Genomic DNA, 23,107 nt, shown 5'->3' with positions numbered 1-23,107 from the left:
AAGCGAACAAAAATTGGAAATTGAAAAAGTTGAGCGTGAAAGCGACTTAGCTGGTTAATGTGTTTGGTGTAGATGACGAGGTCCGGGCTTGTGGCGGGACGAAGACGTAGTCCTCAGTCTGACCGAGGTCTCAACCCCCAAGTCCGAGGTGACCGAGCAAGGAGCTCGGCTTGACGAAGTGGTGACGCGGCATGGTGGATGCGGCGAGGCGAAGCCGATGATCCAGCTCACCTAACAAAGCTGGTAGATGATGCAGGCCGAGCTTGCGGTGGGTCAAGGTCCCAGCCCCCAAGTCAGTCCCGAGGTGCCCGAGCAAAGAGCTCGGCTTGATGAAGTGGCGATGTAGCGCGGTTGACGTGGTGAGGCGAAGTCCCTGGTACAACCGAGGTGACGAAATTGGCCAGCTGGTGACGTCGAAGTCCCCAAAGTAGGTTGATGAAGAGATGGTGAAGCCCTCGGTCTAGCCGAGGTGACGGAGCATGTCTGTAAGGTGATATTGCAGCCCCATGCCAGCTGTGTCGAAGCGGGTCGGCACAGTGGAAATTTGCTTGAAGAAGCAATGGTGCGGCAATGACGAAGCAGGTCAGAACTTGTGATGCGGTCAATGCCATCTTGAGAAGTGACTGCGCGACGATGCTGGCGCGCCCGATCTGTGCAACCCATAGGGCGATGATCTTGTCTCAATGATTATTTGTCCTTCACGATGCCGAACTCTTGCTCGGTCGCCGAGGTGATGATCCAGGTGGTTGTTGTCGACTCGATGGAGCAATGGTGCATATCGGTAGTCGTGGAGCAACGTGGTCGGGCCGGTTTGACATTGGCGTGATGGTGAAGATCGCCTTGAAAAAGACTCAAAATTTGTGGGCACGTGTTTGAGAACAACACACAATACCCTAGAAAAAAATTCCTTCAAAAAGGATGTCCAATATCCCGTTCATGAAAAAAGATGACTTTGGGTCGGATTCGTTTTCAGGCAAGCAAATCCGAAAATTGATGCACTCATCGGAGGTTTCCCGGAGTTTGAACAGTCGGATCAAGCTGAAATTTTGAGGGTGGTGAATATTGGAATTCTGCAGCCGACCAACGGTTGGATCTTCCGAAGGATGCCCGAGCTGGATGCTGGACTCCTCGCCCCAAACTCGTCCAGATTCCCGTCTAGATTTGACAGGCCTCTAGTATATCGGAGATTGATGGAGATTCCCCGATCGAAATGCGATGAAATTTTACAGGGTTGTTGTAGACTCAATTCCGCACAATTCCACCAAAGCATTCGTCAAAGTGACACTCGGGGAGGTAGTGATGGTGGATACTACTTCGTTGTCTAGAAAAACAGCACGGTCACCCGAGGGCAATGTTGACGTTGAGCCCCCGAGCTCCATGGATGATTCCTCCATTATCTTGATAGAGATCGGAGTTGATTATGATGTAAGTATCCGTACAATCTTGATGATCCGACGAGGAGCACAGTCCACGGTCTAGCCGAGGTGACCAGTCGAGCCAGCAACGAAGATGCCGACATCGACAAGAAAGCTTGGTTCCGACGCGTAGATCGCGCCAGAGACGATCTAAATTCCCATCGCCCCGCAGCGACTGCCAGCAGGCTCTCAATGAAAGCACCAATGGCGGTTTTATATCCGGCATATCTCGTAGTAGGGGTCCTATGCTAGGCGTCTTGGAGCTATGGTAACACGGACGCGGGATTTTACCCAGGTTCGAGCTCTCTCGAAGAGATAATACCCTACGTCCTGCTTTTGATTGTATTGATATGGGTGTAGTACATGGTACATGTATCTACCATGAAATTGTTCTAATGAATATGAGATCATCTATTCACTAGCCTGGCCTCGATTCATATAATGCACTAGAGGTCTAGGATTTAGAGGACTCCTTGTCTTGTGCGCCAAGTCTTGTGGAAACCTCCTTGTGTATGGCATGGGCTGCGTGAAGTGGCCCATGAGCAAACCACCATGGGGGTCCTCGGCCCGATCCACCTGGTCAGGAGACGACGTGATGAGTACCCCCTAGTCTAGGACACCATCACCCGCCATCTCCCTTGCCCTTTGCCTCTCGCGGTGGGCAACTCGTGCCTCCGACTCTAGAGTCCACATCCGCGACGTCAGCTGGGCGGGCACTAGAACCCAGCACTGCCCGCGTGGAGCAGCGACCGAAGGTGGAGGAGGTCGTCGGCCGGGAGGAGCTGATCGGGCAGGCCTCGTAGATCCGTGCGTGGGGCGGGAAGGGCCGGTGCCGACATCGGCGGTGCCGCGACGGGCGACAGGAGGCGTCGCACCAGACCCAGAGCTGCTGCCCATATCGACCCGCGAGCGCTCGAGCGCGATACGGAGCGCCAACTCCTCCTTATCATCGAAGCTGCCGTCGGAGCGGCTACCGGTGTTGTACATGCTCGCCGACGCTAGGGATTTGACAGATTGGGGAAATGAGAGCGTCGAGGAGGGGAGGGGAGCGGAATGAGCTAGGGTTTCTGCCAGACGGAGATTTTTGTGGGGTCGGGGTGGGCCAGCGGTGGGTCAGGCTGACGTGCCCGGGCTGCCTCATATCCGCCCTACATTTGGAATGGATGTGAGGGATGCCGGCCAGCCCAAGCGTTGGAGGCCCGTTTGAGAGCTCCGGTTGGGTCCATATTTCGTGACCGGTCGATGATTGAACGGACTGTCCGGGCGTATGAGACGGATATAGGGCGTCCGGCTGTAGATGCTCTAAGCTTCATGACATTCCTCTATAGTTTCAAGTGATTTTCGTTCTTTTGTATTATTCGAGCATCTTCATGAATGGTCGTTGTTGTTTTTTGATGTTCATGTTAGGGATAATAAATATTTAACGGATTCTACAAAATAACGTAAAGCATTGGTAGCTACACAGAAACGTCGCAAAGCTTAGCAAGCAAGGAAGACAAGACTGAAATGTCGCTAACGAATATTTCTATAACACCACGCAATGAAATAGGGGCAAAAATGAGTAGGTCTGAAACTTGGGTAATTGTAAATACTGGGTTCAAGTTAGGGGTGAAAATGTAAATGTTCCTTTTTGACGGGAAAGCCTTCCGACGCACTTTGTTTTTTACCCTTCTTAAAAAATTGAAACACGGTTCCTTAGGATTCGATTCATTAAAAAAGGTAGAATAGAGTTGCCCGGTTAATTAATGAAACCTGTGTGAAAATTGTTACAACACATCCATAAGAATTGGCACCCCGATCAACCTGGCACCAACAAGACCACACACACCACCAAGAAAAGGCCAGCATCGAGGTTACCGGCCATGTCATCATCATCACCTCTCCCCGAGCAGGCGACTCCGAATTCACCGTTGATGACCCTTCAAGACCCCTTCAAATGAGCGACACACAAGGACCTTGCCAGCCAAAGAAGCCAAATAATCGACCGCAGACGTCGAGGACCGGCAGCTCCGATTTTGCTATGCGCAACACAGGAGAAAGTTGTAAGCCTTGCACCGATCACGCCGGAGAGGAGCGCTGACTGAAGTCCCCCGGTCACGTGCCACCATGCAGAGCGACGAAGGGGGTTGGGCCTCTCCCACCGAGAGCTGCCAGGCGAGAATCCCCTCCCCCCTGCCGCCGTCCGCCACGCGACCTTAGCCCAGTGGCATCTCCAGCGATGGCGATAGAGAGAGGAGGTGGAGGAGGGTGGCCGGCGGTGCGGTTACTGGATTTCGCTCATGTCACCAAAGAGGCGACGCGAGGGACGGGTGGGCGGAGGTGTAACACACTTTATTACTTCTTCCCATGATCTTTCTTTCCCTGTTTCCACAGTGCTTCTTCTTGCTTGCTTTGCCAGGGTAGGACCAACGTTTAGGTTGCAATGAGGCGTGGAGGTTGGAGCTCCATCCTTGAGTAACGACTGGTATGAACTTGCTTCTTTTTTTTTTGAACTGTCAGCGCTCGCGGTATGAACTTGCTGAAAATACGAGGAATGGTGTCAGACTGTACTTAATTGTAGGGAAACGGAAACAAATAGAGAATATCTTTAAGAACTCTGGAAAGAATTTCAATTGGAGTAACAGGGGTTAGGTCACACTATATCAATATCATAATTCTCCTTTTTAATTAATACTGATTAGCCGTAAATCAATTAGATTTTGTTATTTAACTTGTAAGGTCCTCTCAAGGTGTCCACGCTGCTGCCTTCTCCCCAAGAAAAGACTAGGGTTCCCCTGCACCACCCCCCCCCACCCCCGCGTCGGCACCGCCGTTGGTCCACCTAGTCTCTGGTGATCTTACGGCCATGGCGGTGCAATGGATCCCAACCCTTACCGGCGCGAGGGCTCCGTTTTCAGATGTTTCTTCAAGTCTTGTTAGGGTTTGTATCTTGCTCAGGAAGACCAAATGGGGACGGCTCCCTGAAGGTGGAATAAGGTTCTCTCCGCCTAGCCCTGGTACTGATGGTGTGTCTAGTACCATCGGTGGGTGTGTGGAGGTGTGACTCCGACGAATTTATCCTTGGTGAATTTGCTCCGTAGTTAGCCTACGTTTGGGCATCTTCATATTGGATCCTTCTGAGCTACGGTACTCTTCAACGGCGGTGGTTGTTGTTCTGTTGCGCTGGTCCTATAAGGCCTTAGCACGGCGGCTTTTCGACTGTCTACTACAACAAGTTTTGCCCGACTCTGGCAGGGAGGGGCGATGACGGTGGCGCGTTTTCGGCTTGTTTCAGTGCTTGTAGTCATCGTTAGGTGGTCTATGGATATGGATGTAATTTTTATTATTTTTATATTCATTATACTGCCATGACGAAAGATAAATAGATGAAAAGTTTTGTCGAAAAAATAGACTATTTTGGATACAATACCCATAACTGGGATATTACGACTTTCGTGCTTGATAAGTTGGCACCTCGCATCCAGCCAAAACCTAATCCTCTTAGTCTCTAGCTAGAGTTTGGCTCCTTAAGAAGATATGATATTTCTACTTTTGACACCTTTCTTTTTTTGATTTTTAAACTTTATTACATGGTTCAAAAACTCATAAAAATAAATTGGGGGACAACCTTCCCAAGATAACATAATTTGAATCAAAAGTATACGGAACTAATTTGTGCACCACTTGATTAGCTTCCCGGACAATGTTTTGAGAATGTCGATCCAATTCTTCCGGCCATCAAAAAAATTTCTGCTAGGATTGCAGTGTATGGAATACAGGTTACTTTACTGCAGAAAAGTCCATGAGCTTGACACTCCGAACCACAGGAGCTTGACTTTGTAGGCGTTGGGTCCCATGCGTCATTCTCATCTTGCTCTGTAATGTCAAACAACGCCACGTTGCGAGTCAAACCATCCATGTCCTAAGAGCTTGCACGGCACGATGGAAGTCGTCACGAACTTCTCTTCACCGGCCACACCACTGCACCGGCACCGCCGCCCATGGCAACGGGCCACCGCGCCCTCGCCAATCTCACTGCCGTGCTCCTCGCGCCCATCTTCTTCGTGTGGCTGGCTGCCGCGCAACCACAGGTGTGCGGTGACAGCGGGAGCTACTCGGCGAACAGCACTTACCAGTCCAACCTCGGGCAGCTCTCCGTCAGCCTCCCCAAGAACGCATCCGCGTCCCCAACGCTCTTCGCCACCGGCAGTGTGGGCTCCGTGCCGGACATCGTCTACGCCCTCGCGCTCTGCCGCGGCGACACCAACGCCTCCGCCTGCGCGGCCTGCGTCACCACCGCCTTCCAGGACGCGCAGCAGCTCTGCGCCTTCAGCAAGGACGCGTCCGTCTTCTACGACCTCTGCCTCCTCCACTTCTCCAACCAGAACTTCCTGCCCGACACCGACGGGCGAGGCAACCAGTTCATCTTCCAGACGGACGCGCGGAACGTGTCCGCGCCGGCGGTGGTGTTCGACAACGCCGTCGGCGTGCTCCTGAACGCCACCGCCGACTACGCGTCCTCGAACTCGTCCAAGCGGTTTGCCACGGGCGAGGAGATGTTCGACAGAGGCGGAATCCCCGCGATCTACGCGCTGGTGCAGTGCACGCCGGACTTGGCGCCGGCCGCCTGCCGGAGTTGCCTCGGGGATATAATTCAGATGATGCCCAGGTATCTCAGCGGGGGGCAGAGCGGAAGGGCTTTTTGGATCCGATGCAACTACCGGTACGAGTTGTATCCTTTCTTCTCAGGCAGCCCTCTTCTGCGGCTTCCGGTGCCGGCATTTGCTGGAATGCCGCCGTCACCAGTGGACATTTCGCCGCCGTCACCGGTGGACATTTCACCGCCGTCGAATAAAAGAGGTAATAACATGGCACACTTATTGATTAGAATTTTTTTTTGACGAAATTTTCAGAAATATCAATGGGCCGGTGGGGTGGCTGTTGCCCACATGGTGTTTGTCAAATTTCCTCACTACACAGTCCACATGCTACTCCAGTTCAATATCTTGGACTCCTTGTTTCATAGACTTCTCCCATACTCCCGTATCTATTACTCCCTCCGTCCCACAATATAAGAACGTTTTTAACACTAATGTAGTGTCAAAAACGTTCTTATATTATGGGACAGAGGGAGTAGTAGATTCTTGTCGACTTACCAGAATTAACAAAACTGGATAAGATACTGAAGGTTGAACAGTGCACACTTGACCGTTCTTTACGAGTACTGACGACTGACCAATAAACACCCAGTAATTGGGTCAAATATGGTAAAAGAAAATAAGTTTTTCTAAAATAAAAAAGTCTTAGGACGGAATCACAAGATAAATTTCTTTCTTTATTCAGGGCAGAAGGAAAGATCAGCAGCAAAGATCTCTGCATCGGTGGCCAGTACCATTGTCTTTGTATTAATACTTTCTGCTTCTGCTTTTATTTGCTTCAAGAAAAGAAAACCTTTGAAGAAGCAGCCAGGTAAGAAGCATTTTGTAGATTTCAAAGTCCATGAGTTTACAGTTTATTGATGCTCTTTATTCTTGCAGGACTGGCATTTCATAACGCTGCGAGAGGAAAATGTATGATCTTTGATTTACCTACACTGCAAGAGGCAACAGAGAACTTCTCCGAGGAGAATAAGCTCGGAGAGGGCGGTTTTGGTACTGTGTACAAGGTAAACAAACAAGTCTAGGTGCAATATGAACCATGATGCTCTTATTATTTTCTAAGGAAGGCGGGTTCGTTACAGGGAACACTTCCAGATGAGCAAGAAGTGGCAGTGAAAAGGCTTTCACAGACTAGTAGAGAGGGACTGAATCAGCTGCACAATGAAGTGCAAGTTTTGGCTCAGCTCCAGCACATAAAACTTGTCAGGTTACTGGGGTATTGCTCACATCAGAATGAAGTGATGCTTGTCTACGAGTTCGTAAAAAACGGGTGCCTCCACAACTTCCTGTTTGGTAATTTCATCCGGAATTACCGATCGAGCATGAACGTTTTTGTCATAACTAACTTGTCATTGCAGATTGAAATTGTCCGTGTCTGAAAATTTTCAGGACAGTTGGAATAATTTGTGATGTGCATAGCATAATGAATGAATTTGTTGATTTTGAATCTATGAATGTCATAACAAACTTTACTGAAACAATAAATGTGAAGAAACTACTTGTGATAAGACCAAGAAATATTAGAGTTGTATTTTAAGTGCATCATCATCATTCACTGTAGATTTTGTCTCCTATTTTAATATGATTCCCGTTGTTCTTATAGAGCGCCACATGATTAAGTTCCTGACTTTATTGAAACAGATGAAAGGAAGGGAAGGAAATTAAATTGGAACCTGCGGTATAATATCATTGTTGGAATCGCCAAGGGAATATTGTATCTTCATGAAGACTCGAGCATAAGAATCATTCACCGGGATTTGAAGTCTAACAACATTTTGCTGGATGAGAACATGAATCCAAAAATCGCAGACTTCGGGTTGGCAAGGCTGTTAGGAGGAGGCCATACTCAGACCAAGACAGCTAATGTTGCTGGAACATAGTAAGTGGAAACAGATTGACTCATAGTTGAATATTATACACTATTGTTTTTCTAGGTTTAATGCCTAATCTTTCACAGCGGTTATATGGCACCAGAGTATGCAATATTTGGAAACGTGTCTCCCAAGATTGATATTTTCAGCTTCGGTGTTTTAATCCTCAAGATTGTAACTAGGAGAAAGAATAACAGTTCGGATGATTACAATAACACAGTGAATCTCCTAAGCGATGTAAGCAGTACTTTCAGCTACTTTATAGTGCAAGGATACTTAAAAATTGATAACCTGATTGTACAGCATATACTCATATGCCAGGTATATAACTGCTGGACTAAGGATATGACATTGCAAATAGTTGACAAATCGCTCAATGTATACTCCAAAAGTGAAGTATTGCGCTGCATCCACATCGGTCTTCTTTGCATCCAAGAGGATCCAGATGACAGACCGAACATATTCTCAGTTGTACTCATGCTAACCCGAGACAGAGTAAAACTACAGCCACCACGACAACCAGCATTTTTCTTTGCGAGAGACTCCAGTTCAGTTTTCGAACATGCCAGACATGGCAATTATATATACGACAAATCTGATGTGATTGTGGAGGATAATTTCTCAGTGAATGAGGTCACTAATACTGATCCCTATCCTAGATAAGTCGAAACCTGAAGCTTTACAAGTATGACTAGGACACACCGTTTTCTACGGTTTTATTAATTCTCAGTTGCATGAAAATTTGTAAATGTCAATCACTAGAGTTGCACATGACGTTGAGTATCGATCCAAAGGCTTGAAGATGTTTCAGAAATATTTATGCAACTTATCGTAGATAATATGCTTTCTTTTGTACATAAAGGTGGGTTGTCATGGAGTTTGATTAAGGAGGTCTAAACTGGTGTAATGATCCAATACAGAATGCTTAGAGACATATATTTATGATATATTGTTATAGTCACTGTTAACACATTGTGTTAAATTAGCATTTAACAGTTCGAGGAAGCTCCGTAATAAGTTAAATTCAAGTACTTAATGGAGAACTTATCTCTAGTACTCTGACTATTACTTCCTCTGTTTCATTATCTTAAGTCCGTATACAAAAACTCTTGTACAAAAGATTAGCTCACTATTTAGAAATAGATGAGTCGCCTAAATAATAGGTAAGCATGCCCTTCTTCCTCAACTCTTAAATCTAAATCTAACAATCGATGTGAAGTGCCAGCTCCAAAAATCGTCCATATCACAAGAATGGAATAATAGGTTGATGATGTGGGTTTGTCTAAGAAAGATGATATGAATAATCGCAAGGAATGATTATGATGAGATGACCAGCTAATAACATGGTCGATGTGATAACTTATTGATGTGGTAAGGTTTGATAAGAATTAAGGGAAAAGGCTTTTAAACACCGTCTGATTGCTCACGCTGCGTTAGCTGCCTCATTCGAGCGACACATATCCCGTGGGCCCACACACCGCATCCCCTTCCTCCCGCATCCTTATCCCTATATTCTATCTCTCTTCCTAAAAGTGCACGATACACTTCATATGATATTGGGTGTTGATGATACACACACATTATATGGATCAATGTAGTTTGCAAGTATATCTCAGGTATTAGTGCCATGTATGGTGATTGATGGAGGATCGTCGACCCCCCACTCCTCACCTGTCCAAAATTAAAGACGTCGTCGTGGATCCTCGAAGGCTTAGATTAGCCCTTTATTTATGATATTGAGTTGATACGGATCCCACACTATTAAGAAAGGGACATACGAAGGTGAAGAATTGAGCTCATTCCGCATTTCAAATATTACACACATGATCACCAAAAGGGACTAGCCACAAAAAAGCCAATAGTTCACATGATCTACCATGTCTAGAAGTTTTTAGTACCGCAAGACTGTTTGATCCCGGGACTAGATTATTCAGTAGGTCATCTACATCCGGCTGAATCTCTCGGTTGTGAGCAGACTATCCGGTCCTTCTGGACCAGACTGTCTGGTGGTCGAGGCTAGACTATCTGATCCAAAGGGCCAGACTGTCTGGTGCCCAATCTAGTCACCCCAGAACCTTTTGTTGCCGCTAGACACTCTACCCCTCTGGACCAGACCGTCCGGTCAACTGTTCAGCGGACTAGAATGCTCTATGGATAGACCAGACTGTCCAGTAGATCAAATTTTATGTACTCTTCACAAACCCTAGTTTGTATAGTCTGTTACCTGACTGTCTGGTCTAGATCGACCGGACTTTCTAGTGTGTCATTTTTGGACCATAGCGGGCAGATTTCACTTATCGCTATATACACTCCTCTTTAGTTAGAATTAGGGTCACCTCTAGAGCAATATACATCCACGGCCACCACACTTCTACTCCACCTCTTCCAAACCCTAACCATTGATTCTTGGAGAAATTCAAGAGGGAATCATCCCAAAAGCAAGATCCACTCATTCCTCGCACATTGACCAATTACTCTTTTAGTTCAGCTTGATTTGGATCCTTGGCACTTGTCTTGTTAGTCTTGGGTGTTAGGAGTTCTCTGGTGAGGAATCAACTTCTTGTGATTTACCCAAGAAGTTTTTAAAGGTTTGGAGGCCGCCTAAGGTCTACCACTAGTGGTTGAGAATCAAATTCTTTGTGATATCTCAAAAAGAATAGGTTAACTCTTTTGTGGTGTTGGTATGACTTTGTGCTAACACTCATCTCTCCAAGGCTCCAACTGTGATTAGCTTACCTCCAAGGAAGAGAGCATCGGGATACATCTTCGTCTCCGTGTTGTTGGTTATCTTTAACTCTAACTCCTTACATGTGATTTCTTTGGTTAGTTGACCCTGCACCAGTGGGAGGCGGGATTCCGCGATGGTGGCGATAGATGTTACGGCGACGAGGCACCAGCAACGCGTGGGAGGGATGGATTTAGTGACAATGACGATGTGAGGTGTCGAGCATGTTGCTACGGCGGCGAGCCACCACATAAAACACTGCTGCAAGGATGGGGATGTCGGTGCTAGGCAAGGACAACCTGTTTTTGCAATGGTGCAACTCATAGCTACGCATATACTGGGGAGAAGGCAAGGAGGAATCTATGCTAGTAGAAAAACTCAATCTGATAGTCTCAACTACGTGAGTCATCAGGAGTTTTTTTCCCCGAAACCTAGGGCTCTTTGGCGGCGCTAGGGTTTGGAGTGGAAACCGATCGGCGGCCGCGGATCTCATCGGCGGGCCGCCCCGAGGACTCGGCCGGGGGTATGGCTACACCACCAACGGCGGAGACGGTGCGAGGTGACTCTGGGCCGACCAACCCTCGCTCGGCGAGGGAGAAACTAGAGGAAGCCCTGGGGAAGCTGGATATATCCGAAGAGGAGGCGACTCCCCTCGTGATAGATGATCGACAAGACGGTGCTCCGGTGAAGTGGCTGCTAGCAGGGAAGGTTCTATACCAAAACCTGTATCATATTCACACCATTGGCAATGCTTTGCGACCGGCGTGGGGAAACCCTAGAGGACTGCAATTCCGATCAACTGGGACGAACACCTTTGTCGCTGAATTTGAAGCCCAGCGTGATCGAGATAGAGTATGGGCGGGATCGCCATGGCATATCAACAAGAACGCGGTCATCCTGGCTGAGTTCGACGAGTGCATGTGCCCTGACAAGGTTAAGTTTGATCGGCTACAAGTATGGGTTAGGGTTTTGAATCTACCCTACAACCTGCGAGATGATGCATGGTGCCTCCCAATAGCTCGGACGATTGACAAGGAGGTGCAGATAGCAAAGTTCGATCACAATGGAGGTTATCTCCGAGCAAGGGTTTCTGTGGATGTCAATAAACCGCTCCGGAGATGGGTGCTAATAGATTCGGCAAGGAGGAAGAAGGTGGATCACTATGATATGCAATATGAGCAGATCCCATACTTCTGCTTCTCTTGTGGTAGGCTGGGCCATTCGGATCTGTACTGCTCTAATCCTGGTTCACGAGATGACAAGGGAGAGCTGCCGTTTGGACCATCATTGCGAGCTCCTGACGAGACCAGATATCCAGAAAGCAGCGACAATTCCTCGAGGGGACAGAAGTCTGATCAGAGTAGCAAGCAAGAGACAAGAAACTCCAGAACAAAAACCAGTCAAGATGGGGGGAAGAGGTGATTTCGCCCCTGAAGAACAAAGAAAACGTGCGGTATAAGAGGAAAGAGGGACCGACATCAGTCTACAAACCCAGGCAATTGCTTCTGACGGCGGCGCATATCCCCGGAGAACTTGAGCCGAGCACGAGCACTGCAGGGGGAGAGGATGATGAGGATCTGGTTCGTGAACCAAAAAAGAAGAGGCCAACGCCTGAAAATTCGGCAGAGACCGGTCATCGGTCCTGCCCATCCCAATGAGTTGCCTCTCATGGAACTGCCGGGGGCTTGGGAACCCCGAGGCGGTTCGAGAGCTTCGCAATGTTGTGAAGCTAGAAGGACCCACACTCCTCTTCGTCATGGAAACAAAAATCAAAGGGAAGAGGGTTGAGGACTTGCAAAGACATCTAGGCTTCGGCGGGTGCTTTGCGGTTGATAGTACTGGTCTAAGTGGTGGTATTGGTTTGTTTTGGTCGCTGATGTTATTGTGGACCTCAACAATTATAGTGCTAGTCACATTGATGTTTCTGTTAAATTTAAAGAGCAAAACTCCTTTCAATGGAGGTTTACTGGTTTCTATGGGGCGTCCCGAGCGGAAGATAGACACCATAATTGGCGTTTCCTACGCACTCTTTATAACATACCGCATGCGGCATGGATATGTTTGGGTGATTTTAATGAAACTCTCTTCTCTAATGAGCACTTTAGTCGGGCTGCTAGGCCAGAGAGACAGATGAGAGCATTCAGAGAAGTAACTGATGAGGTGGCCCTCCAAGACTTGGGGTGGTCAGGCACTCCATACACCTGGGACAATCGTCAAGCGGGTGATGCGAATGTTAAGGCAAGGCTCGACAGGGTCTTCGCCAACGAGGAATTCCGGCAACACTTTCAACACATCAGAATCAGGCATGTTTCTTCTGTCGAATCTGATCATTGCTTTGTTGTAGAGGAGATAAGGGAAAAGATCAATAACATGTCACGTGCAAAGAGACCGTTCCGATATGAAAATGTTTGTTCATCGCATGTGGACTATGATCGAGTTGTCACCAATGCGTGGCAGGAGGTAAATAGGGGACCGGGCCTTCAAGGGATTGTGGATTCACTAAGTCACCTAAAGGAGACGCTTGAACCTTGGGGGACTCGCGAATTTGGCTGTTTAACACGCCGTGTCAGACAACTACAGAAGAGGCTTGACAACCTACGTTGTCGTTCGGTTGGCCGGGGGCCTACAGATGAGGAGAAAACAGTGGTTCGGCAGCTTCGAGAAGCTCTTCATCAGGAAGAGATCTGGTTCCGACAGCGATCACGTGTTCCCTGCCTGAGAGAAGGAGACCGTAATACATCGTATTTCCAAGCTCAGGCTGCAAAAAGGAAGCGAATCAACAGAATACAGGGTTTATGTAGATCGGATGGCTCGGTCTGTGCAAACGAAGAGGAAGACAAGGCCGAGGTTCAGGCGTTCTATCATAACCTGTATGAGTCCCAGGGTTGGAGGGATTCTACAGAACTGCTCGATCATGTTCCTGCCAAGGTGACGGAGGACATGAATGTGGAGCTCACAAAACCCTATACTGCGGAGGAGGTCAGGACAACTTTGTTCCAAATGGCTCCCTCCAAAGCACCTGGGGTAGATGGGTTTACTGCGGGGTTTTATCAGCGTCACTGGAGCTTGCTTGGTGAGGTTGTAACCAAGGCAGTTTTGGATTTCTTAAACGGGGGAGAACTACCTGTGGGTCTGAACGACACGTCGATTACGTTGATCCCCAAGGTACGGCATCCTCAGTCTATAACACAATACATGCCCATCTCTCTCTGTTCGGTTTTGTATAAAATTGCTTCAAAGTGTGTGACAAACCGATTGAGAGTATTCATGGGGGAAATTATCAGTGAAGAGCAGAGCACTTTTGTCCCTGGGCGGCTCATAACGGATAATGTGTTGGTGGCATACGAAAGTGTGCATGCTATGCGAAGGCGGAAGAAAGGAAAAAACTATGCTTGTGCTATCAAACTTGATATGATGAAAGCATACGACCGTGTCGAGTGGCATTTTCTGGAGGCAATTCTCACTAAGTTGGGCTTCAATGTTGATTTTGTCAGGCTCGTTATGAAGTGCGTATCCTCGGTGCGCTTCTCAGTCCGGGTTAATGGTGTGCTACTCCCATTTTTTTCACCCTCGTGTGGGCTGAGACAGGGTGACCCAGCCTCACCCTTCCTCTTTTTGCTATGCGCGGAGGGCTTCTCCTCTCTGTTGAAGTTTTATAATCATGGATATATTGACAGAGGAATAAGAGTAAGTTACAGATCGCCTTGGGTAACTCATTTACTTTTCGCAGATGACAGTCTGATCTTCATTAGTGGAAACACCCAAAGTGCAGCAAGACTGAATGAAATCCTGAGGGTTTATGGTGATGCTTCGGGTCAGTGTGTCAATCGTGCAAAGAGCGCAGTTTACTTCAGCTCCAACAAACCGACCCAGCTTAAACAGCAGCTCAAAGCGGTCCTCAATATTGATGTTGAGGCTTTTAGTGAGCGGTACCTGGGGCTACCCACTGCGATCAGGCGCATCACAAGTGGAACTTTCGATCACATCGGGGAAACAACTCGCGGGAAGATGCAGGGATGGTCTGAAAAACTGCTTGCGTGTGCAGGTAGGGAAACTTTGCTGAAATCAGTTGTACAGGCCATTCCAACGTACTCTATGAGCACTTTTCTACTAACAAAAAAGGTGTGCAAGAGTTTGACGTCACCAATGGCTAAGTTTTTTTGGAGCAGCTCTATCGACAAAAATGCTTTACATTGGGTGTCATGGAAGAATTTGGCTACACCAAAGTGCCAAGGAGGTATGGGGTTTCGCGACCCACAACAGTTTAACATTGCGCTACTAAGGAAGCATGGATAGCGGTTCATGACGAACCCTGACTCTCTGTGCGCAAGGGTAATGAAAGGCCGCTATTTTCCTGATACAGATTTTTTGCATGCCAACATTCCCAAATCAGCATCTGCTACTTGGCAAGCTATCATTGCTGGCAGGAAAGCTTTACAGGCGGGACTTGTTATGAGAGTGGGAGATGGGAGCTCTATTGATGTCTGGATGGACAAATGGATTTCGGGAACCATCTCCATGAAACCTTTATTCAGACCTCCGAGCACTATTATTCAGAGAGTCTCGGGTCTTATTGACACTGAGAACTGGTCTTGGAAACAGGAACTTATAAGGACAACTTTTATCGCTCCAGATGCAGATGCTATTCTTAATATACCCATCAGGAGGGGAGGAGGACAAGATTTCTTTGCTTGGGCCTTCGAATGATCAGGCAACTACACTGTTAAGTCAGCGTACCGTGCTCTAATGACTCATAACGAGCGTCTAGCTCTAGAAGAAGGGACTGCTACAGGTGCCTCAACGGATGATAAACAGATGTGGACAACCTTATGGAAACTCAAAGTGATCCCAAAGGTTCAGGTGTTTTGGTGGAGGGTGTTGAGGGGGATTCTAGCTGACGAATGTACCCTCAAGCACCGCCACATTTCAGTTCTTGACACTTGTAAAATGTGCATGACAAGACAGGAGGATCTCATGCATGCGTTAATACAATGCTCCCATGCACGACGTTTCTGGAGCAAAGCTTGTGCTTGGTTTGATCTCAGACTCCCTCGACTACATCCAAGGTCGTGGGCTAGAGACATTCTATGTGGTGATCGGGTCAGGGATGCGGATCGCCCAAAAATCATCACCATCATGTGGACGATCTGGCATTCTCGCAACCGGATCAAACATGACGAAGAAGGCAGAGACCCAGCAGCTGCGATGAGATCTACGCGGGAGGCCCTAGCGCTGCTGGAGCTACCCCGCAATGAAGCCTCCCTGCTGCCGGGGCATGGTTGGAAGCCGCCGGAACCAGGTACGATCAAGATTTCATGTGATGGAGCACTCAATGTGGCGGAAGGTCGAGGAGGGGCGGGTGGTATAGCCCGGTCCGTATCTTCGCTCTTGGGGGCTTGGTGCAAACCGTTCGGCAACATCTCCGATCCTCTTATCATGGAAGCCCTATCAATGCGAGAAGGAACGCTTTTTGCAAAACTTCGAGGCCTATCGCATGTGATAATGGAGACCGACTGTCAGGAGTTAGTGCAACTCTGGCATACACGCCACAACTCACGTTCGGTTGTGGCTCCTATCCTAGATGAAATAGGAGAGCTTAGTTGTGATTTTTCTGTTTTTCAGATACAACATGTATTAGGGTCAGCAAACTTACCGGCCTATCTATGTGCAAAACGTGCATGCACATTGAATGTGACCGAATGTTGGCTCGAGGAGACCCCTAGTTTTTTGGTAACTAGCCTTCTGGTTGATTGCGCGGGGAACTCATTTGTTGAATAAAGCTCTCTAATTTGCCCGCAAAAAAAAAACTCAATCTGATGGCTATGGGCCGCAAGATCTGGCTGTTGTCGAGCAGTCTGCTTACACGTAGCGTGGAACTAAGAAAAATACTATCACCACCCTGACGTTTTTGGTAGGCTAGAACAGAGGAAGTATGTACTAACATTTAGGAGAGCGTCTGGATAAAACCACCCAATTTTCTTGTGGGTCCCGTGCGTCACTCACGGCTCAGCCTACGGAGTCAAACTAATTCTTTTTTTTTATTGCGAAATGAGTCAAACTAATTCTTCAGCACGTTGCAACTTGCAAGTCAAATGATGTTCCTTCAATTATTACGGGAGCAATAATGCTACACCTACGAAAGCTTTACGTAAGGTTACGTGATGACTAGGAAGTGATTTGACCTGGCCGCAAAAGCCCGCGCACGCGCTGAGAGAAGGCTAATTAAAGAAAAAAAGGATAAAAGATAAAGCAGTACGTGCCGCTATTCACGCAAGAAAAAACAGAAACAGAGAGGCAGCCCGTTTTTCTTGATTTGCCAGATCGCCGCCGCCTGCTTTCGATCGCCGCCGCCTGCTGTCGATCATCTAAATTCCTCGAGGACTGGGAGGAGCCGAGGTTCAGTGTCTGCATCGTTCTTCCAGCTTTTCTTGGTCAAGTCAATGCATAGCTTGTGTGCTTCCGCTGTTTTTTAGTTTCTGTCAAGTCATCGGCACAGGGCGGCCTCTGCTTCTTCGCCTCCGTCGGCGCTGCGGCCGCCGTCTCGTCCATGATCAAGTTAATTAATAGCTTATGTGTTTCCTCTTATGTGCTACTCTTGCTCTTGGGTTCTTGTGAATGTTGGCATATTTCATCTACCTTTTATCATTTTTTATTGGATCAACGTCTTTGCATGTACATGTCGTAACATGTCCAGTACTGTTACTGATTTAATCATCTCGTTCCATTCAGCAGGAAGTTCACAAGTTCATGGTTAACATTCCAGCATTTAGGCCACTTTGTTATAGTTTTAGTTTTGCCTTCAAATGACAATAATTAATTTTTTCATGATTATAGGAATGGATGATGGAACGGTTGGTGTTCAAGAATCAAGTGACATGTGTATTTCAAGCGATGATGATGGCATTAAGCAACAAAATGAACGCAGCGCAGAACTTGAACATGAACATAGCGAAGCTCAACCAGATGCATTAGTTGCAGAACCTGAATTGGGGATGGCCTTTGACACCGAGAATGAGGTGCGAGAGTATTACATCAAATATGCTAAAGCAAAAGGCTTTGGTGTGACGAGAAGAAGTTCACACAGTGATGATAATGGGCAACTGAAGTACCTTACACTTTCTTGCTCTCGCTATGGTAAGACTCAATCGAAGTCAAGAAATATGTTGAAGCCAAATCCAACAGCCGGGATAGGATGTAAAGCTAAAATTAATATTGCACGTGGTCCGGATGGGAAGCTTCATCTTTCAACGGCGATTTTGGATCATAATCACACATTGAGTCCACAAAAATCTCGGTTATTCAGATGCAATAAAAAGTTAGATTTCCATGTCAAGAGAAGGCTTGAGCTGAATGACCGCGCTGGAATACGAGTAAACAAGAATTTTAATTCATTTGTTGTGGCAGCAGATGGTCATGACAACCTGACTTTTGGTGAGAAAAATTGTCGCAATTTTCTAGAGAAAACTAGAAGGTTAAAACTTGGTAGCGGTGATGCTGAAGCGGTTCGCGACTATTTTGTCAAAATGCAATCTGCCAATCCAAATTTTTTTAGTGTCATGGATGTTGATGATGAATCCCGACTTAGGAATGTTTTTTGGGCTGATGCCAGAAGTAGAGCAGTGTATGAGTCTTTTCATGATGTCATTACTTTTGACACGACATATTTGATGAACAAATATGATATGCCTTTTGCTTGTTTTGTTGGTGTGAATCATCATGGCCATTCAGTGCTACTTGGGTGTGCTTTATTATCAAATGAAGATACTGCAACATTTGTCTGGTTATTTCAAGCATGGCTTACATGTATGTCAAACCGTCGACCAAAAGCAATTATAACTGATCAAGCAAAAGCAATTCAGAATGGTGTGGAAGAAGTTTTCCCGGAATCTCGATACAGATGGTGCTTATGGCACATAATGAAGAAGATACCCGAGAAGTTGGGTGGGTATGATGAATATGATCACATAAAGGTTGCCATTGGCAACGCAGTTTATGATTCATTGACAATTACAGAGTTTGAAGTTGCTTGGATGCATATGCTTGAGAAGTATTGTCTTGCTGATAATGAATGGCTCAAAGGGCTTTATGAACATCGACACCGCTGGGTTCCAGCATTTGTGAAAGATGCCTTCTGGGCAGGTATGTCTACTACACAACGCAGTGAGAGTATGAATGCCTTCTTTGATGGATATGTTAATGCAAAAACTACATTGAAGCATTTTGTTACCCAATATGAGAATGCTCTTCGTGATAAAGTTGAGAAGGAGAATATTGCTGATTTTAATTCCTTCTATTCAACTATACCTTGTATCACACGCTTTGACATCGAGAAGCAATTTCAGTCGGCCTATACAAATTCGAAGTTCAAAGAATTTCAAGAAGAGCTAACAGACATTATGTACTGTGATCGAAAGTTAATACAAAAGCAAGGGGCAATAGCAACATATGAAATAACCGAGGATGTGTTAATTGACAAGGAAAAAGGATGGAGAAAAGATATTGTGTACCATGTATATTTCAATGAGGAAGAGTTTGAAGTTAAGTGTTCATGTCGCCGCTTTGAGTTCAGAGGTATTCTCTGTAGGCATATATTATGTGTGCTCACTCACATGAAAATAAAGGAGGTTCCTCCACAATACATCCATGATCGGTGGAAAAAGAATGTGAAAAGAAAGCATAACTTTATCAGATGCACATATGGCGGCATGGAAGACACACCTGTTGCAAAACGCTTTGATAGATTGTGTGAATCTTTCTACCCAATTGCGGAGATAGGCGCCATGTCAGATGCTTCATGCAATTCTTTGACTGAAAAGCTTCACGCTCTCAAAATTGAGTACTCTAGCAACTCAATTTCTGAAAATGACAAGAATCAGGTTGGCACACAGGAAGATGCGCCATCGGATGGGAAGACAACAAGTAAAACTATTCTAAGTCCAATACCTGTTAGATGTGCTGGACGTCCTCCTTCATTGAGAAAGGAATTGAAGGTTGATAAGCTTATTCGTCAAGCAAACGATAAGAAGAAGAAAGCTGAACAAAGGGACAAGAAAAAAGCAGAACAGGAGAAAAAGAAAGCTGAACAAAGGGACAAGAAAAAGGCAGAACAGGAGAAGAAGAAAGCTGAACAGAAGGTATTGTTGCATATGTTACATTTGTTCATAAGCTACTTTTTTCTTCTTCTAAAAACTCACAATTTTTGCATTTATTTCAGGCTCACTCCACAAATTTAAATAACAAAAGGTGCAATAATAAAAGAAAACAACCAGAGGATGATATTGTACAACAAGATGTTATGGATTATGCGGTATCTAATTCTTGTTCTCCGTTGTTCAACAATATTATTTTCATCTGTTCTTTGTAGTTAACAGATTTGCAATTTGAAACAGAGTCAGGAAGGTGTTTATTTGCAAGGTGGAGCTTCTAGTAGCATACCTGAGGTATCTTTGGATCTCATCTTTTTATTTATAGTACACTTGAGAAATCCATGTCGTTATATGAATTTATTTGGAGCAGGGATCATTTGAGGTGGGCACTACCACTGGCAACATAAATCCAACACCAACAGCTGCAATACCATATGGAGGTTCATCGACAATGGTTATGCCTCCAATTCTAGGAGAATATACAAGCATGTTGTTTCAAGTTCAGCAAGGATCGACTCCAATGTCCGGTCCTACAGAATTACACTTTGATGGAACTGGAGGGCTGAGCAATACGACGGACCAGAGTTAAACATGATTTATGTAATTTGAAGATGTTGGATACGAAAATTCCGATGCACTTGGCAATGTAATAGTTGAAAGGCACTCGTGCACTAGCGAGTAAACAAATCTATGTTTTATCATTTGATTTTTCCCCTAAAGTACTATAACAGAATAACAGATACAGAATTATTATACATTTGCAATTTTCATTGATATCTGTGTGGGTAACTCCCATGATTGATAGCTTCCAGTTTATCACACATGATTGGGAGCTTTCTATTCAAACTGTTTGTTTCAAGCATATGCGCACACATTACAAGCATGCTGGAGATTGTATGTCCTTCTTTTCATGTGCTTCAGGAATATGTAGTGTAAGGAGGCTTCCATGTCAACCTTGTCTAAATTGACAACAACTTGATACTCCCTCCGTAAACTAATATAAGAGTGTTTAGATCACTATTTTAGTTGTCTAAACGCTCTTATATTAGTTTACAGAGGGAGTACTTTTTATTTGTCATTTTGAACAATCAATGGCAGAAGAATGGTACATAAGGATGTATGTTTCCTTTAATCTTTCCACAACTGAAACCTTGTATATTGATTTCATTGACACAAGGTCAGATCTTACAACAACACCAATTCAAATAACTTGAAGTACAGTCTACAATCAACAAAAACTACATAAGCAATATCTATTTGGAACTTGCACATTCCAGTTTCGTCTCTTCCAGTGACACAAGCCTAATCTGCAACCTTCTCTCTTATGATTTGGTTAAACTGCACTTCATGTTTCTTGTCGAATTGCAGATAGTAGTAGGCTGGAGTGTCTAGCCGTCTATAGTCCTCTCCCTGCAAAACTGAACAAAATTCAGACTTTCACAAAATTCAGAACAAGAGATGGCAGAACTGCTAAGCTACCGTGTTCAATCTTGTACCTCGTCGATCTGGTCCAGCCGGGCGGGGCTGAGAACATCCACCTCGCCCCACTGCACGTTCAGGAGATCAGCTGGGAGGGGATGAGATCATCCAGGCCGCCACACCAAGAGAGAGTACGCCGCGCTAGGGTCGACCACAGCGCCGCCTCGCTGCCTCGGAGGAGCCGGCGTTGACGCTGCTGACGATGAGTACATCACCTCCCCGCATCGCACGAGCCAGCAATGGCGCATCCAACGAGGAGGAGGCCGCTGCAGGGGATCTGTCAGGACCCCGACTCAATGCCACATCGACCTAGCATGTAACACCTCATATCACTTTGCGGCCTCACGCACGGTATTCCCACGGGTGTCGCCTTACCTTTGCCCGGGACCGTTTGCGCCTTTTGGCACACGTATATGACAGTGTCGCTAGCATCTATATGATAAGGAGCTCGGGCTGACATGGCTAGTCGTAAACCCAAAGTGGCACAGACTTACAGGGACATGCATCCATGACCCAGCATCGAACGTGTCGGTCATCAGCGAGTGAATCCAGGCTGTAGCACTGGGCTAGCAGGACTCCGGTGAACCGGGCTGTAGCGGGCTAACAGGACTCCGGTATTCATCGCGTGACATTTCCCCGAAGGGACAGACACAGGAACGAAGAAGGACACATGCCGGCCAACCTAAGTGTTCCGGAGCAGTAGCAAGCTACCAAGGCTCAATGGAAACACTAGGAGACATCTCCCGGTAAGAGAGGCTACTAAAGATAAACAACTAGATGGTCAGATCCCACACATACCAAGCATTTCAATAACATACACACAATATGCTCGATATGTGCAAATACAACATGGCATCACAACATGACTCTACGACTCAAGTATTTAATCAATAGGCTCCGAGGAGCGAGATATTACAAACATGGGTCTCATGACCCAACACTCAGAGCATACAAGTCAAAGCACAAGCGGAAGCTATCATGTCTGGGTACAGACATCTATAAATGAAAAGGGCTGAGAAGCCTGACTATCTACCAGATCCTGCCGAGGGCACAAGATCGTAGCTGAGGTAACAAGCTAAACGTCGAAGTCCACGTGGAACTACTAGTGAGACTGAAGTCTCTCTGCAAAACATAAAATAGGTAAACGTGAGTACAAATGTACCCAGCAAGACTTACATCAGAACTAACTACATATGCATCATTATCAACAAAGGGATGGTGGAGTTTGACTGCAGCAAGCCAGCTTTGACTCGGTGGCTATCCTGAACTACGACTGCAAGTAACTCTTTTGAGGTGGCGCACACGAGTCCACATATTCACCATATCAATACACCACTATGGATCCGCTCCCGTCTCCCTACGAGAACGCCATCCATAGCACTCACGCTTATCTTGCGTATTTTAGAGTATCCACTTTCACTTGTCTATGAACTGATATAAGGGGTCCACGTTTCCATATCCGAGGAATCCGGCTATTCGAATAGATAATGATAACCTTGCAGGGGTGTACTTCTTCACACACGCTCTCGCCACTTACCGCCCTGTACACGTCATGTACCTCGGCAACCTTCAAGCGGAAGCCGGGCGAGGAAGTCGGCCACGACCTGACTAACCGAACAAGTCTCTAGTCCAGGTTTATCGCCTATTCGGGTTCCATCCGCAAGGAGATCCGGCCGGGGTGTCGCTCACGGCCCTAAACGATGTGAGCAGGGTTCCCAAGCCCACCAACCGGGTGCCACTTGGTACACCGTGCCACTGTGCCTAGTCTGTCCCAAGCCCACCTGTACCGGGTGCCACTTGGTAGACTACTAACACTGCCTACAAACACCAGAAA

The 23,107-nt window shown here is 46.5% G+C and overlaps 2 protein-coding genes across 3 annotated transcripts; both read left to right on the top strand.

Annotated features, from left to right (window-relative positions):
* The first annotated feature begins 5,274 nt into the window (after positions 1-5,274).
* On the top strand, positions 5,275-8,848 carry LOC123041170 (cysteine-rich receptor-like protein kinase 6). 2 transcript variants are annotated; one of them, XM_044463858.1, is made up of 7 exons: positions 5,283-6,254; positions 6,738-6,863; positions 6,932-7,059; positions 7,135-7,345; positions 7,694-7,931; positions 8,010-8,160; positions 8,245-8,848. In XM_044463858.1, exons 1-7 carry the CDS (start codon positions 5,396-5,398, stop codon positions 8,584-8,586), a joined length of 2,055 nt encoding a protein of 684 aa, XP_044319793.1. In that variant the 5' UTR covers positions 5,283-5,395; the 3' UTR covers positions 8,587-8,848. The 2 variants fall into 2 exon arrangements, with proteins under 2 accessions (XP_044319792.1, XP_044319793.1); XM_044463857.1 differs by having other exon boundaries at positions 5,275-6,254; positions 8,010-8,848.
* A 7,990-nt stretch (positions 8,849-16,838) lies between these two features.
* On the top strand, positions 16,839-20,012 carry LOC123039191 (protein FAR1-RELATED SEQUENCE 6-like). The gene is made up of 2 exons (XM_044462456.1): positions 16,839-19,782; positions 19,863-20,012. Exons 1-2 carry the CDS (start codon positions 17,452-17,454, stop codon positions 20,010-20,012), a joined length of 2,481 nt encoding a protein of 826 aa, XP_044318391.1. The 5' UTR covers positions 16,839-17,451.
* The last annotated feature ends 3,095 nt before the right edge of the window (positions 20,013-23,107 follow it).

The sequence above is a fragment of the Triticum aestivum genome, chromosome 2B, assembly GCF_018294505.1.
Source record: "Triticum aestivum cultivar Chinese Spring chromosome 2B, IWGSC CS RefSeq v2.1, whole genome shotgun sequence".
NCBI lineage: Eukaryota > Viridiplantae > Streptophyta > Magnoliopsida > Poales > Poaceae > Triticum > Triticum aestivum.
The sequence above is the reverse complement of the archived record's forward strand: the minus strand, read 5'-3'. Positions and strand labels throughout refer to the sequence as shown.